Source organism: Pangasianodon hypophthalmus, chromosome 14 (genome assembly GCF_027358585.1).
Source record: "Pangasianodon hypophthalmus isolate fPanHyp1 chromosome 14, fPanHyp1.pri, whole genome shotgun sequence".
In the NCBI taxonomy this organism is placed as follows: Eukaryota; Metazoa; Chordata; class Actinopteri; order Siluriformes; family Pangasiidae; genus Pangasianodon; species Pangasianodon hypophthalmus.
In genome coordinates, this window is record NC_069723.1 from 12,124,492 (window position 1) to 12,142,844 (window position 18,353).

General features: G+C 38.9%; 1 protein-coding gene across 2 annotated transcripts in view; it reads right to left on the reverse strand.

The window, feature by feature from the left end:
• pitpnm3 (PITPNM family member 3) overlaps nucleotides 1-18,353 on the reverse strand; it is a 65,807-nt gene that overhangs the window by 29,080 nt on the left and 18,374 nt on the right. The window contains exons 3-5 of one of the 2 annotated variants that reach the window (XM_026924584.3): nucleotides 13,986-14,090; nucleotides 4,307-4,377; nucleotides 2,974-3,194 (exon numbers count right to left, since the gene is read on the reverse strand). In XM_026924584.3, coding sequence (XP_026780385.2) covers nucleotides 2,974-3,194; nucleotides 4,307-4,377; nucleotides 13,986-14,090 — 397 coding nt within the window. The remainder of the gene's footprint in view (nucleotides 1-2,973; nucleotides 3,195-4,306; nucleotides 4,378-13,985; nucleotides 14,091-18,353) is intronic. The other variant, XM_026924585.3, reaches the window with a different exon arrangement.

Below are 18,353 nucleotides of genomic sequence, written 5' to 3' on the forward strand. Positions count from 1 at the left end.
CCAGGAACCTGGATTCAGACCACTGTAGCCCCTGGAAACATGCCTTCTTGTTCTTAACTGACATTACCTAACCCGATCATCAGTTGCTGTAATCCATTAAAGGTAATGCATTCTGGGATGACACTCCAATTTGTCATAGCAACACTTAACACCAATGTCCAAGGTGACCCTGATCAGAATAAAGCACTTGAGTGTACATGAATGAACAAATGAACATATCTAACATACACGCTAATGTATGTACATCACAAACCACTGGTAGTTTCCTGTTCTTTGCACTATTTTTGTAAAGACAACCTTCAAATGGTTGTGCATTAAAATCCCCATAATACTGCTAAAATTGCCATGTCTATTGTGGCACATTTAAAGTCATTAATTGTGCCTATTCATATGCTTAAGTTCTTACATTTTTCATATGTTCAGTAAGCACTTTATCCTGATCAGGGTTACTATAGATGGGAGCCTATCCTGGGAACAATGGACTCAAGGCTGTCAATCCATCACAGAGCAAAGAACAAGCAATAATAAATGTTTCATCACTTTCTTTTTCAAAACACATAATGTTTCCTTATAATATACTTAAAGTTCTCGACAGGATTCTCATTCCAACCATTAACGTCTCAAACTATAACAAATGGAAACATGACAGCACAATTAATGGGGGGGAAAGGAATAAAGTTCTCAAAAACTGCACTACAGAATACAAAGATGCTTAGAAAGACCGTTATTATCTTAGGCAGAGACATGAATTAAAAACTGGCAATAACAATCATTTTAACTATAAGTGTTTAATTGTTCTACCCAATTATGTATGAATTTGTATATTCTTCCTATGCCTGCATAACAACAGAGCAGACATGCACACTGTACATTGTGCTCTGAAGACTTCTGTGGCTTTTCACCCTCCGTTATTAGTCTCCAGCAGAAAGATAGTTACGTGGGACATTAAATTAGGCTGCTAGTAGAAAGCTTGGATTTTCTATTCCATTGACTCAATAAAGCACCCCCACTTATGCATGCCTTCATTCATCCACAGCACAATGACAATGACATAGCAGCTGACATGGGAAGAAAGTGTTCATTTGTATGTCTGTTTATCTATTTCCATGTGTGTTGACTTATTATCTAACAATTAGAAGGTCTAGAGAACCTTATTTTCGGGATTTTATGCTGCATGCATTAACGGTGCAGGCAAATAGACATTGAGTTACTGAAGCCAATTCCTTGGCATCTATTCAGTCTTCTTCTTAAGTCTGTTTGCAAGGGTAAATAATGACAGTCATAAGCCAGAAGGAGAAAAAAAACAAGTGTGATCATATATTTAAAAAAAAAAGGCTTGTCTGCTCCCCTGGTTTTAGAGGAAACAAATCAGTTTCTGGGGATTTGAGAGATTTTGTTCATTAGTAAGGCAATTTCTCCCTTAGTATTATCATTAGTTTGCTTTGCTTTGAGGTATTACTTCCACTGTTTACTTGTCATAGACTATATGAGTCAGTAACATCCAACGGAGATAATGAATGGCATTACAATGAGCACATCAAATGGCTCATAGAACTACTTTATGAAGAATGACTGAAGAATTCTCTTTAATCTCTACCTAATGAAAATTGTGTTCATAACCTTCTGTGAATACTGGATATGTCTTCAAGGTTCTATAGTATGCAGAGATTAAAAAGAATTCATTAGCAGTTATATTATCTCTGTTTAATGACTGACTAATGGCTTGTGTCCCTGCACACGGTTTTTTACTCAGTTGTTTGGGTTATATATGCCCTACTGTCTGCTGACAACAGTCATCGCAAAGCAAATCCATTTTTTGGTTAGCAAACTCACAACATACATTCTAATTATTTCTGGAGAAATCTGTTACTACTAGTACTTGGTGGAGGCTGAGGAAGGTCTGCAGAATAGCGTACTGGAAATAGACTGGGAAATGCTATGTGCATTACAAGGGGAGGACACCGTTTCCACAAAGACAGTGTGTCACATAAAAGACCTACAGTAAAAGAAGGACCTGCTAAACATGAAAATTGGGGCCTTGAGGTCAGGAAAAAAGGATCAGATGTGTGAGGTTGGTAATAAAGAAAAAAATCTGCAGGGGGAAGGATAATTATATGGACAAGAACAGTAGAACAATGTGAAGGAGGTGTGGAGTGAAATGAAGACCATCACTGGTACAAACAGGCTGCAAAGAAATTAGTTCTATTCTGCCAACTTGCCAGTTTACCTACCATGCATACCTATATGTGGACAATACTCTGATCTACACAGGGCCTTTTTACATCTGGATGAAGTCTGAGCCATAATAAGGACTGTGTTTTTTCTCCAATGCATTTAATACTATCCTGACTTTGTCCTGGATCAATCCCTCTTTCCTGTCCTGTCCTTTACTCATTAAACTTCCAAAACAATACTAGATTATCTCCCACACTTATAAAGTAACTTGTGTAATTTAATGTAATTTCACAAACCTCATAAATGATACACTCATTGCTTTTCATGTATAGCTTAATATTTATGTTAATATCAATAGTATCAACCATTCTCTATGTAATTATTATTGGGAATAGAGTACTTATCAGTGGCGTGTTCAATGAGGTGTTTCTAATCAATTATTTCCAATCATCTGTATGGCATGAATCAATCAGCCAAATGAGCAATTGTAAACTTTTCCCAATCAGTTTTATTTACACATCTGCACATTTCTGCCAATAAGCATAATATGAATGTCTGAGAGAATGAGAAATTTTCCTTTATCCACCAGTGGACTTCATATAAAGTTGCACTACACAGATTTGTATAGAATCGTTTCTTCCATTGGGTGATGTTAAAAATGCATACAGAAAGATTCACTTAAACCAGCCAAATAATATAATTAAGTTAAAATCCATGAATTCCAGCAAATGTTGAACTATTTAAATTCTTTAATATGAAATCCTTTTTCATGACTCTACATCAATCTCAGTGACTCACTTGGAAACCAGCGAAAAGGCCTCTGCACATACAGCAGGACAGGGCACCAGCTTTAATAGTAACTGGTGTGCAGCAGCCTTAAAGTGCACCTGTGCCACTTTCTCCAGCACTGAGGACAGAGTGGCCACGTCTGCAGCCTTTGCCCCCAGGTCACCACTGGCCAGGTCCAGAATGTTCCCCCCGTGTACCACCAATACAAGCACCTGGATCTTACATCTCGTCTGGCAGCAAAGGAGACAAGAGAGTGGGTTTAGATCAACAAATAAAAGCGACAAGGCGGCTGTCTTTTTTAAGAACTGTAAAAAAGTGTAGTTGTGGAGATATTTCAACCTTTAAAGGAAAACAGATCTGTGTACATTGATGTAAATGTGTTCTGTAAATAAATTTTTTTTGTGCAGGGAGAAGTGGTCTTTATTTTTTAGTGTTAATACGGAGTTATATGCTGAATTTCACAGAGACTGGAGCACTGTTGGTGTGCATCCCTGTGCTTATATTTTACACTAGTGATGCAGCTGGAAAGTCCCTTTCATGCCATTTGAGTGTGGACTATCATAAAAGTGTGCTTCCACAACAACAAATTGAACCACAGTTCACTTGGACAAGGGCAGAGACCTCAGAATTTTGGTAGATGAGGGTTTAGTAGTTTGGTTCATAATTGAGTACTGTATAAGAGATGCTTTAAGAGATGTGTGTTCACATCTCTTAAAGCAAACCTAAACTAAAGAAAAATAGTGGTGGAAAGTGCAAGTGGTGGAAGGACAAGAGGTCTGGTGGTCTTAACTGAGTTAACATACAATTTATAATAACATTCAGTACAAGTGAATTTAATTAGTATCAATATCAATGAACAGTATTCTCATAATGCAGATATCATGAAGTAAAAATGTATACAGAATAGCAAAAGGCTTTTTGGCTCATGTGCAGATTAACATTCAACATATACTACAGGCCAAAAGTATAGAAGCAAGCAAGTGATTTAAAGTTTCAAAATTACATTGCAGGTACATCAATTTGCCAGCACAATATAATATATATAGTGTTTATATGTTTATGATCTATAATTTTTAATTTTAAAAGCAAAAAAATCGCATAATAAGAATAAACTGATGTACATCATTGCTGTAGAAATTTTGGTTATATTTCTGTCCATTATGTCTGTCCATATTCATTTTCATGTTTATTTTCACAGAATAACTGTTGCTTCCAAATATTTGGCTTGCAGTGTACAGCATATGCTGCCATACAGCATGCAGTCACAACAGCAAAATAAATACAGAAATAATCTGTAGAAACATTTCTGATGCATTTCTGATACTACTGGAGATATTTTTACCTCAAGGCTATCTAGTCCATCAATGCTTCTCTGGTGGACGCACCTGGGCTGGTCAACACGGCACAGGCTCTCTGAACAGCATGCCAGAGGGAGAGGAGAGGAGAGAGAAGGAGAGAGAGAGAGAGAGAGAGAGAGAGAGAGAATAAAAGATCCATTACAGGTCACTTCACACAGATGCACAGGTAACACTGAAATCAGTAGGAAGGTGCATAAAAGCATAGATCCAGTGTCAAAACTCTCCAAAATAAAACAACACAAAATTTTGACACAAGAAAAAAAACATCTCAGGTATGTGTGCAAGAGGAGTGAGTTTACAGGATGAGTGTACAGGATGAGTGAATGCACAGTTTGGTTCTCCATCTAGTGTGCTGTCAGTGTCTCCGAGCCAAAACCATTACAGTTCACCCTCTTGTCCTGTATCTGTTCATCTGAAATTTCCAAGCTGTCTACTACTGTCTCATAACTCACTTTGGACAGTCTCATAACTGTCTCATAACTGACTTTGGACAGCGTACTCACTTTGCACAGTTGTCCAAAGAGGCCTTGAGAAAACATTTTTGTAGTCTAGACCGTGTGTCATTTCTCAGTTCTCTGTCCATCTCATGTTCTCAGTGCCCATAGCTCTTCCTCTGGCTAATTCAGGGTGATAGCATGGCACATGTGTGGAGGCTAATAGATCTGCTAACTGACCAATGATTTTCAATCCTGGTCTGGCCTCCATTCTTATCATAAAATGAAAAGCCAATGAAAGAGGGTGCATGTATGAAAGAAACTGATGGTAACATTTTTGTTGTTGTTTATTCACTCTCAAATGGCAGTGTATCTGCAGAGATGGAGAGGACACTCTCATACTAAAAAGACTCAAATAAAAAAATAATTACATTCCTTCAGTAATTTTTCAATACAATTTCATAGAACATCACAAAGAAAATGCTTAACAGGCAGAACATAGCTGCTCATGCAGATTAGCGATTAGTGCAGGACACAGTCAGCTGTGCCAAAAGCATAGTAAGTAAAAAAAAAAAAAAACTTTTAGAAAGCTAGAGCCATTAGAGCCAGGAGGTGTAGGTTTACAGGATGAGGGTACAGGATGAATGAGTGCACAATTTGGTTCTCCATCTAGTGTGCTGTCAGTGTCTCTGAGCCAAAACCATTACAATTCACCCTCTTGTCCTGTATCTGTTTATCTGAAATTTCCACAGTGTCTACTACTATCTCATAACACACTTTGGACAGTCTCATAACTGTCTCATAACTCACTTGGACAGTCTTCTCACTTTGAACAGCTGTCCAATGAAGCCTTGAGAAAGTATAGTAGTAGTATAGACCGTGCGCCATTTCTCAGTTTACTAGTGCAATAGTTTTCTTACAAACATGAGTCTTGTTTTGTTCAAGGACCTGACCGCTCCATGACCCTGCCATCTCTCGTAAGTCATCCGACACAGACTTGTGGGAAAGTCAGAGGACACCCCAACACTGTCAGCCTGAGCGTTTGTGCTGTGGGCTTTACTCTGAGTCATTAATAAATCAGTAAAAAGTATGCAGCGCATTACAAACAAGCAACATGAAACACAGCAGTGAGGGAAACACTGACACTGAGCTGACCTCAATCAAGCTTTGAAGAGTGGAGAAAAAGATTGTGGAGTGTCTGGAGCAGCAGGCACAGCTCAACTCGAGGAGGACTGACCTTGAAGTCGCTCTGCAGGTCCCACTCGGCTTGCGCAGCCTGTCCTCTGGGCTCCAGCTGGGGTCTAAGTACTGAGGCCGCAAAACAGTGTTACCACGAGGCCATGACGCAGAATACTGCTTGGGAATACGACTGTATCATAAATAAATACCATACCCAGACTGGTTCTTCTCCACTACCACTTCCAAAGCTCACGCTAACGAACAAGTTTGAGGTTCTAAGCTTTCCTGTCTCATCATCACCCTCACCACAGCCACTGAACACCCATGACACCATCGGCGACTCTACTTTTTGGAAGCTGGATCGAACATAATTTTGATATTCAACACTTTCCTAAAACTAAAGTCTCTAAAGGACTAAAGGATCATTACAAGTCACTGTTTTAATAGTATTGTCATTCATGTTGGCACAAATGTCATTAAAATAAACAGTACTGAAGTACTTTTTCATCTCTGATTGACAAACCTAAGTGCAAGATAATAATCTACTTTCCGTTTTTAACAATAGCATAGAGGCCATCAACCCCTTGTCTGTCCTCAATACCTGGCTAAAAAAAATTGTGTGCCACCAAAGACGTGAAAACTGGGAAACCTTCTGAGGATAGCCTACTTTTCTAAGCGAGGTGGACTTCACCTGAGTCAGTATCGATCCTCCAGCTTAGCATCAGACTTTCTTAAATGTTGTTGTTGACTAGCCACTGCAAGGTGCTGTGAATGCTAACTCAGCCAAAAAAATGTGATGTGACCACAGCACGCATATTGGTGCCAGATGGGCTGGGCTGAGTATTTCAGAAACCGCTGATCTGGAATTTTCACACACAACAGTCTCTAGAGTTTATACAGAATGGTGCAAAAAACAAAAAAAATCCTTTGTGTGGTTTGGGCAGAAATATCTTGTTGAGGTCAGAGGAGCACGGCCAGAATTGTTCGATCTGACAGGAAGGCTATGATAACTCAAATCACCAAAGAACTTACAATGGTAACTCAAAAGCATCTCAGAACTCATAACACATTGAACCTTGAGGCAGATGGGCTACAACAGCAGAAGACCACATCGGGTTCCACTCCTGTTAGCTAAGAACAGGAATCCAAGGCTACAGTGGGCACAGGCTCACAGAAACTGGATAGTTTAAGATTGGAAAAATGTCACCTGACCAGCGCAGGCCAGTTTCATGCACCACTCTGTGCATTGGGGCAATGGACCACATGAGTGGTATACCACCACCACCACCACCACTCTGTGCGCTCAAACTGCGTGTTCTCAATTCAGTCCAAATTCAAACTAGTCCTGCTAAACTATCAGCTTTGTTGTTCACTGTAAGCACCTTATCCCTGATGATTACTGAATCCCCTGAAACCATCAACATTCAGCAGATTAACAGCATTCTAAAGCGAGGAACACAGGTGAGATTTCATCTTAAATAACTCTGAATATTCGTAGTGATTGCATGCTGTACTCATCTGACATGCAGACTCAATCTGTCTAACCCAAGCTCATTAACCACTAATTGAACCAATAACAGTAAGAAAAAAAAAGAGTAAAAAGGAAAAAGAGTAAGATATAAACCTAATAACGTAAATAACAAGAGGATATGTACCAAAGCAAAGTCAAATAGTGGATAGCGGTCAAGTGTTCCTGATTCAGCTATTGTAAATTGTCTGTGTCTGATACAATTTTGTTGTTCACTTGAGTGGAACAAATATAACTGGTTGCAAAAAAAAAACAAAACAAAAAAAAAAAAAAACTCTTAACTCATGAAAGAAACTGACATGCACTCCTAAAGTATATTTTTTGTATTTACTTGAGGAAAAGACAGCACTAATAGTACTCTACAGAGGTAATGTATCATGACTATATAGCTCTGATAAACAGGAGTATACATGTAAGTACAAGACATTTTTTAAATGTAACACAAATGGCAGTTTCTCAGCAATTAAATTGTATCTATCTATCTATCTATCTATCTGTCTAGGTGGAAGAAAGAGAGAACAAAGCTGCATTCATTATTCCACACAACATAACACTGAGGAGATACATTTATTCTCTAGCACTTTCATACAGTACACGTTAGCAAACTCAGCTTTTTCTTTATTTAGACTTTGTGTTTAGGTTTAATGAGCTCATCTGTGTCTATTTTCCTTGCATTACATCACAGTCCACTCAGGAGTGGAAAAATGCAGCACTGCTTCTGGAATAGTGGAAAATCAGTGACCAAATGATCAAGAATACCTCCAAAAAAGCACAGCCTTACTAGTATGTTTAAACACCCCACCCCATGACCCCCAACTCCCACATTTTCTTTGTTGCATTGTAGCTTTGTCACACTGCTCTACGCATTCTGCATTAAAATGGTAGTACTGGCAAGAAAAGAAAAATTAATTCATTGGGATATGTGAAGGAAAGCAGCTTGGAATAAAACTGACTTGTGGAAGCTAGTATTAGTACAAATACAAGTGAGCAGTGTGTGTGTCTTTGTGTGTGTGTGGCCAGAGCCTTGGATGGCCAGAGTGGATAAAGTCTTTGATACTGCCTGGAAGCAGCAGGAGGGCATTTTACTTTCTACAAAATCCTTCTGGATGAATTAGTTTTCTGTTCTAATTTATTGATCCCCAGCATGTGCTCTAATCCAACTCTGACCTGCTGGAAACAGAATGGGTGTTCTTTTTCTATAGTGCTACTGAGTGGGTTTGTTTTAATTAGAAGCTCTAGCTTTCTCTGGAGCTCCTATCATATTATAACACCCATGTGCAAAAAAAGCCATCTTAGCAGCTTGAATACTTTAGGAACAATATGTTAACATAAAGGACTGATTAAACATGGCAAGTTGGAGATAGAAAACGAGAGAAAGAAAAAGATTAAAAAACAGGCTGTCTGTTCACTGGTTTATGTTAGATCCTTCACAGTACCAGCAGAGAAGAGCTCTCGCCAGTAGGAACCAGACCAGTGCAGTCAAGCTAAAGAGGAAAAGGAGTGTTTCTTACACACGGTTCAGCCAGCAACACTGTGAAGCTGCAGCACTGATGTAATAGTTAATGGGCACAAATCGTAACCCACACTATTCTATGTATCGTGAAGGACCCTTCCCATCCCTCCCACAATCTCTTCCAGCTCCTGCCATCAGGTAGAAGGTAGCGGAGTATCAAAGCTCGCGCCGTCAGATTGCTCAACAGCTTTTTTCCCCAGGCTGTGAGAGCCCTCAACTCCAACCTCCCTGTCCCCCTCTGAAACCTCATCCATAACCATAAGCACCTCAAACCATGAAACCCATGAAAAACCCATGAAAAACCCAAGAAAAAACAAAAAAACAAACTGACAATCTGTTTAAGTGCAATTCTGAGTGTGCTACACACAGGTGAGTGGGCTATACAAACCACCTGTAGTAACACACTCTTTTCCCTGAATGTACACTGAACACTTTTTATAGACACTCTCTCACACAAAGACTCAGTCTGATAATATATGTTTACTTGTGCATTGCACTACAAATCATCTTGCACTATGCGCTGCTTCCCCTAAAATATCTCTTTTGCACAATTTCATGTACAAAATACCTCTTTTGCACAATTCCATTTACAGTATCTATGTAAAGTTTTGTATAGTTTTTGTAAAGTTTTGTAAAGTATGTATAGTCACCTAAATTGTTTCTTATACTTCTATGTTTATATTTATGTTTAACTTGTATGTAGCACTGTGGTCCTGCGAGACACGACATTTCGTTCAACTATACAGTATGTCCACACATGTAGCAGAATGACAATAAAGCTCAGCTTGAACTTGATAATCTAGGTGAACAACTGAATCGTGACTTCTGGGGGATAAACACTGAAAATGTTATTATATGAAAGAGTTTTTCACAAGGCTACTGAGACACTGTTGACCTGGCTGTCAGCATCATAAAGGCAAATTTACATCAAATGGGCTCTTGCATTAGAGTCTGTGGGACCCAACAAAAAAGATGTGGAAGTGGTCAGGTTTTATAATTTCACACAAGCTGGAGTGGGCAGACATATATGAAGCTCACAGGACAACAAAAGCACCACATTTTCAGTAATGTTCAATACAACTCTTTTTTAGTACAAAAGTCTTAAACTAGAATGGACACAATCAGATACTGTATCTCAAGTTTGCATATTAGGCCCCTTTTACAACCAGCAGCAACTCTGTACAAAAAGGTCACCCTGATTAACATGGGAGAGCATAGAACGCAGTGTTATCCATCCATCCATCCCTCCATCCATCCCTCCATTAATCCACCCATCCATCCATCCATCCATCCATCCATCTGTCCATTAACCCATCCATTAATCTTCAGAATTGCTTTGGGAGCAGAAGTGAGATCAAAAACAGTTGAATGCACACCTCCATCCTGCAGTATATATTCCCTATCTCAGACACCTCACAAAACAGATAAGCTTCCAATTTAACTAATGTTTCAATTCACCTGACCATCACACCGATATGAGCTTGTTGAACATTCCATTCCAAAACCACAAGCAGTTACATATGGAAAACTGTAACTGTAGCAGCCTCCACTTTTCTGAGAAGGCTTTCCACTAGATTTTAGAGCATAGCTGTGGGGGTTTGTGCCCACTCAGCAATAAGAGCGTTAATGAGGTCAGGCACTGATGATGGATGAGAATGTTTGGCTCACAATCAAAGTTCCAATTCCTCCCAAAGGGGTTCATTAGGGCTGAGATCAGGGCTTTGTGCAGGCCACTTAAGTTCCTACATGACTTGTCAAACCATGTCTTTATGAACCTTGCTTTTTGCACAGGAGCACAGTCATGTTAAAACAGGAAAGTGCCTTCTACATACCGTTGCCACAAAGTTTGAAGCATACACTTGTCTAAAATGTCTTTGTATGCTGTTGCATTAACATTACCCTTCAATTGAAGTAAGGGACCTCACCCAAACCCTGAAAAACAGCCCGAGACCACTATGCATTCTGTCAGGTAGCATTCTCCTGGCATCCACAAAGCCCAGATAAATCCATCAGACCGCCAGATAGTAAAGTGTGATTCATGGCTCCAGAAAACACGTTTCCACTGGCGGAGTGCTTTACACCACTCCAGCTGTGTGCAGCTGCTCAGCCATGGAAACTCATTGCATGACGCTCCTGACGAACAGTTCTTGTGCTGATGTTGCTTTCAGACGCAGTCTGGAACGCTGTAGTGAGTGATGCAACATAGGATAAGTGGTTTTTATGCACTATGTGCTTCAGCACTCGGCAGCCATGCTCTGTGAGTTTCCTTTTTCTACAACTTCGTGGCTGAGCTATTGTTGCTCCTAGATAATTCTATTTCACAATCATAGCACTTACATATGACCGAGGCAGATCTAGCAGGGCAGAAATTTCTCAAACTAACATATGGCAAAGGTGGCATCCTATGACAGTGCTATGTTTAAAGTCACTGAGCTCTTCAGTACAACTCATTCTACTGCCAATGTTTGTTTATAGAGATTGCATGGCTATATGTTTGATTTAATGCACCTGTTAGCAAGTGGTGTGCCTTCATTTTCTAGTCTATTTTCAATGTATTTTCTCATACATTTGACATTATTTGCCATTATGTGTTTAAGAAAGAAACAAAATATTAATTATTTGCAAATTCATCATGGACAAACTGCCCCCATGACCCCGGCCACCAGAGGGCACCCTGGGATTCACTTCCACGTCTTCTGTTGTTGTCTGTAATCACTTCCTGTGTTTGTGCACACCTGTTTTGTGTGCCTCTGATTAGTTACCTATATAATTTCTACGGTTTCGCTCCTTAGTTGCTGAGAAAAGAAAAATTTGCGCCTGCATCCTGGCCTACCTCAGCTTTGTTACATTATTCACTTTATAGATTTACAGGTATTATTCTTCCACTTTGGTCTAGCACTTTAACACGCACACAAACTCCTGTATCAGAAATGTCTGTTTTCAACAGACTGATGCCCAACATTGGCCCAATATACTGGCTTGCTGATGTACCCTCAAAATACTAATAAAACTACCTACATTCACACAGAGCATTACAGCAAAATAGTACTGTCTGAATCTCTGAAAGCATAGAAGTCTGGTAGATTAAGCAGGACAGAAGTGGATTGCAGAATGAAACACCAGACACTATGTAAAAGAATATACCTAAAAGCATTGAACTCCACACCCTGGAGAACAGCTTAGAATGTCTAAAAGCTTGTGTCTGCTAGCACTGGAACACCCACCAGTGGCATTTTAGAGCCTTTTGAGCAGCATTTCCTAATTAATGTCTGCCTTTTGCACACCAGGCTGTGACAGACTAATTAATCTATCGCCCACTGAACACCTACTCCTTTCAATGCTCAGTCCAGTTACAAACATGGAATCCAAGCTTGTTTTCTCTGTTTTCTTTCATTTCAAATCCAATGTGAAGAAACACAGAGAAAACAACAAAAAAAAACTGCATTGCATGTGCAGTAATAAATATGAACTGTATTACCAAACAATTAAATGTAGTTTGATGCTATAATGCTCTCTAAAGTACAGAAAATCCTTTGCCAAGGAGCAGAGACAGAGGAGAGAAGCAATAAAGTGGAAATTCAAGCTCTGGTTAATTTGGCCCTGCTTTCAGAAAATCAGATCTTACTTCAACATGCAATTAAAGGACAGATATGATTACTTAAGCATTGGCAAAATATTTTCATGTTGGTATTTCAGTTACACATAGTGCCCAGTCATGTGGAGAATACAATGAGAATAAGACGTGACAGTGAATTTGTTAACAAGCACTCCAGTTACAAGCAAACACCACAGAATTGTAATGAGTAATCTGGGAAATTTTCGACTACAAAACACCAAAGGCTTATTATGAATTCAGTGAGAGTAAGTGCAAAATATTGTTTTTCTGCACCTTCTATGTTGTGTGGAGAAAAATGTTCAAACTGCTTGTTCAAAATGCTGCAAATTCACTGTTATATATATATGTTGCAACAGCCAAATGAGAATAGAAATACAACCACTAAGAGGAAATTTAAATGTATTGTGAGCTTCAAAATAATCAGATGCAGGAGTATATTGATCAGGTGCCCTTTGGTGCATTCTCTGTACATCAGTAATCTTAATTAAGCCCTGTATCACAATACACACATCTTATAAAAATTCCACCTGTACACAGCACAAGTGGAAAGGCTGAGCCTGCCTGTCTTGCCAGTGTTTGATGAATGATATTAACTGGTTTTAATGCTAATTTCAAACAAGTTTCAAACCATATTACAAAATTTTGTCCTATTGTTGCCCTGATCAACAAGGGAGAGAAAGAATCTGTACTACTCACTCAAAGACCAGGTCAATTATTGTGATTCTCTTAATATCCCTATGCCTAGACTGTGTGTAGACCACTTATAGAATCCAATCACATTTTAGTGGGCATAACTGTGAAACAGTATATCTTAGTGCATCCTCATACATTAGGAGATATTACCTGATAAACATCAGAACACTGATGTTCAGGAGAGAATGCAGCTGGCAGAGCTACTTAGTGAAATAACAGTAATACCAATTCTGTTTGTTACAGTGATGTGGTTTTGTTTCAAACCTGACTGAGGCCTGTGAGAAATTTCTACAGCATAGGGATTATGGTTCTTTTCAGATACAGCGATATAGAAAGTCTACACACCACTGTTAAAATAGCAGGTTTTCGTGATGTAAAAAATGAAACCAAGATAAATCATGTCAGATGGAGGAGATCTTTCTCCACCTTCAACATGATATAACAACCAATACAATTCAAGTGAAATACAAATAGAAATGTTTTAGGTATGTTTAAATACATTATATTACTTTTCTGCATGAGAAACTGACTCATGACTGAGAAAAGCCTACTTACAAACTTGGAAAAAACACATATTTGTTCTTACAGATTCGTTCTTAATCATTTTGAAGTTATATGTTATAATAATATTTCCAGCAGTGCCTCTTTGGAAGCTATTTTAGTAACTGCAGAATTTGATACAAGGTCCCTTTGCTCTTACCTTGTGTCTGGTCAATCTGCCCCAAAGTCTCAATTTGTTCTACCAGGTCATTAGAGTTCCACTGACTCATTCCCAACAGCATAGCAGTCTTCCCCTCTAGTACCTCTGTAGAAAGCAACATACAGACACAAAATACCAACAGCTCATGTATGGGGATTATCAGACAAATGGCATACAATATTATTTCTTTCTGGCTGATCCATTCCTGCATTATTGTCTTTTGTACTGTACTAAACTCCGAGAGTCTAAATGAATCCTGTGCAAGACAGGATGGAACAGTTGACAGATCAGTATGCATTGCGTGGCAGCAACATGTTCAGTCTTTTTTCCTGAAGCGCAGAGTGTGGAGGGGTGGCTGTGACAGCCCTCTGTCAGGTCTGCTTGCCTCCATCAAGCTCTGCAGCCATTGGGCCACTTGCCACACTCCCTCTCCATCATTCTGTCACTTCAATGCTTTCCGTAGACTGTACAGTTAAGTTGGGACATACACTCACACTCACAGAAATGACAGCTGTAGCAGTTCTAAAGAGCTGCAATGGCCATTATCTTATTGTCATTTGGACCCGTCTCAATAGAGCTAATGAAATAGTTAGAGCTATATGAGAGAAAGAAAGAAAAAAAGATTGAGGGATATAGAGAAAGAGAAAGGAAATTGACTCTTCTGATGTTAGAAAAGAATGTCTGAAATGAAAAGCGACTAGTGGGATAAAACCCACAAACCATCCACCTCAAGGAAAGCTTTAAATTGCTAATACAAAAGAACTAATACAAAAATAGAAGAAAATCATGAGGAAGGAAGAAAATAAAGCTTATAATAATTGAGTATTCTCTGTAAATCGTAAGGTTGTTATCCCTGGAAGGAAGGAAATGTCCTGAATAATACTAGAATAATTAATATACGACAAATCATAATTAGCGCCTCGTAGTACCCTACTGGCAACACAAAAAAATCTTGAAATTTGAAGAAAAAAAAAACATTCCAGATTTAGTCCCCCCTTTGCTTTTATAACAAGCTCCATATGTCTGGGCTGGTTTTCCACTGGATTTTGGAGTGTGGCTGTGGAGATTTTTACCCATTCAGCCACAAGAGCATTAGTGAGGTCAGGCACTTATTTTGGGCAAGAAGGCCTGGGGCGCAGTCAGCGTTCCAATTTATCCCAAAGGTGTTTAATGGGCTTGAGGTCAGGGCTCTGTGCAGACCAATAGAGTTCCTCCACATCAACCTTGGCAAACCATGTCTTTATGGACCTCACTTTTTGTGAGGGGCTTGTCATGCTGGAACATGTTTGGGCCCCTTAGTTCCAATGAAGGGAAATCTTAATGCCACAGCATACAAAGTTGACAACCAAGTCAACTGTGTACTTCCAACTTTTTGGCAACAGTTTTGGGAAGGCCCACATATGGGTGTGATGGCCAGGTGTCGACAAACTTTTGGCCATATGGTGTACTTTATTCCCGCCATGGAGCTGCTTTAATCCTGCCATAGAGCTGCTTTAGCTCTGCCATGGAGCTACTTTATTCCCACCACAAAGCTGCTTTAGTCCCACCATAGAGCTACTTTAGTGCTGCCATGGAGATACTTTAGTCTTGCTATGGAGCTACTTTACTACCACCATAGAGCTGCTTTAGTGCCACAATGGAGCTACTTTAGTCCCACCATGAGCTGATTTCATCCTGCCATGAAACTGCTTTAGTCCTGCCATGGTACAAAATCCTTGCTTTTTCTGGCCAGCTAATTAAATAATAAGGCGATTTAATTTAATGATTCCTTACATGAAAGGAAAAAGAGAACCAATTATCATTTGTCAGACGTACAAACGATATACAGCTATACAGCACACAACTTATCCACTTTGTGTTCAACTGTTTTTACTTCCAAAAGCAATTCCAACATATCTTGTTATATTTTTTTAATGTAATGTATCTGGATGTAAATGCATCTGGAAACGCTGGGGTTGGAGCTCTAAAGGAGGAAGTAAAGGGCCCCTTGGGAACTATCTATAATAAGACTGAAATGTAAACACAAAGAGTCTGTCAGATTTCTCAGGCATTTGGAACACTTGCTTTAATCACATTCTAACTAATTTAACCATTATTTTATCTGTAACAGTAAGCCAGTATAAAATATGCAATCTTGTGCCTTTTAAAGTGGATGTTCCTTTTTCTCTCCAGAGTATTTAGCTGTGCTTTTAGATTGCAACAGATCAAGCACCAGAAAGGCCACTAATATATTATATATAAAGCTTCTTGTGAAGAAGACAATCACAGAAACAACATAAGATATCATTAATGCTATGGTGTGGAAAGTCATTATGCAGGATATCATACAGTTATCTAACAGTCACAAGAAATAAACACCCACTGTGCCTCATTTACACCAGCTGTCAGTTTCTCATCCTGAACAACAGGATAAGAAATAATATAGTTTACTCAAGGGGAAGCATGCACATCGAAATAAAATAAAGGCAACCAAAGCTAGTCAATATTTAAAAGAAAAAAAGATACCTTGAATAGCAGTTAAAAGCAGCACGGTATCCTGTTCACCTTCAACACTTACATGAAAGCTTTGAGAAACATGGCAGTTGAACTGTAAGTCAGACTGTGCTGACTGAGGTATGTTAATAACAAAATATCTATTCCACAATATTGTTTTAAAATTGTAAACTGCCATAGGAAGTCAGCCAATTATAATGACACACTCTTTCAGATAATTTAGAAGCCTATGTAGAATCCTATGATAGTGTTTCAGAAAGGGTTCCAAGTACAAGTTAGGGACCCTTAATTATCCAGTGAACCCTTAAAGAATCCATAGAAGAATACTTTTTCAAGGGTACACAAAGATGAAAGTACATGGAGTCAATGCCAAACTCGGATTAATCTGTTATGAATCAGTTTCTTCCTTACGTTAGTAGTTTTTAGATTAGTGTAACACTGAGAAAATGCAAAATCCATACCTAGTTTAGTTTCTTCAGTTCAGAGGGGCCAAAAACTCTAGAACTAAGGGTGTAATGATGAATCGTGACACAGTGAATCGCAATGCAAAAATGTGATGATGTGCATTGTGGAAATGCGCAATTCACATTGTAGAAATCAGCATTCTGTTCATTTTTCATCTAATGCAGTTACACTGTTTGAACACCAGGGGTCCCAATGTGCACAACCCATACAGTTAAAACATATAGCGAGCACGCTGGTCACATTCTTTCATGCAGAGCCTGCACTATTACTGGGAATCATCTGCAATTGTGTAGTGAGCAATAGCTCCAGATCAGAAAGACTAACATTACAGAAGACAAGGAATAAAAGGCGAAAAAAAGAATTTTGAGTGTAGAACTTACGGTTCTTGAGGTATAACACCAACCGTAAACACTTGTGTTATATTGCTACCATCAGGCCGATGCTGGTCCCTTTACTTCGCTGAGTAGCAGTGGTAATTATGCAGTATGTGTCAAGTTTGGTATTTCTATGACTTATGGGCTGGCCATCACATTTTAGCTAATAATAATAATAAGAAGAAGAAGCAGAAGAAGAAATATAGCCACAAGCAGTGACCTGCTATGGCCAAGCACATTGCAGATCTCACCACAGGTAGCTAGTTCTTACATAGAACATAGTTGTTGCTGTACAGAACACCAAAGCAACCACTAATGAACATCCTACGAAAAATTTTTGACGGTAGCTAAATGCTAAAACTGTGAAGTGTGCTGCAATGTGATTGGCTGATGGCTGCCCTGTTTCAGAAGTACTCTATTCAACAGTAGAAATCTACTTACTGATTAGCACAACTAATTTCAGCTTGACTGGACTCATGTCTTGAGAAACAGTTATTTGAATCTAACCCTGCACTCCATTAAAATCTACAAGATGAGCTGTGTTTTATTCTACAACCAATGTATTGTAGGAGCACAGCATGGATCAAACACACATGCACTGGACACATGCTGATTGGGATTGTGAAATGAATTTAATGCAAAGGTTTACAAGGTGAATAATCATTTGTCCAACTGATTATTTAAAAATTTAACCCAGCTTTTTCCAACATATTAAAATTTGGTCACACTTGGCTTACTCTTGGTTTACATTTACATGCAGCCTAATAGTCTGTTAAATAAAAGAATAATAACCATGTAACCTTTACATTCAATTACTTTACAAGCAAAATCAATTATGTTTTTTTTTTCTTTTGCAAACACTGAAAATATCTAACTTTCAAAAACAGACCGAAGAGTAACTCATATGCGATAATCTCTGCTGAGAACAATGTCATTAGACTCCCATCTCTCACTTTTCCTGGTGATGGAACACACACACACACACACACACACACACACACATAAACACACACACACCTACTCACTGACACACAAA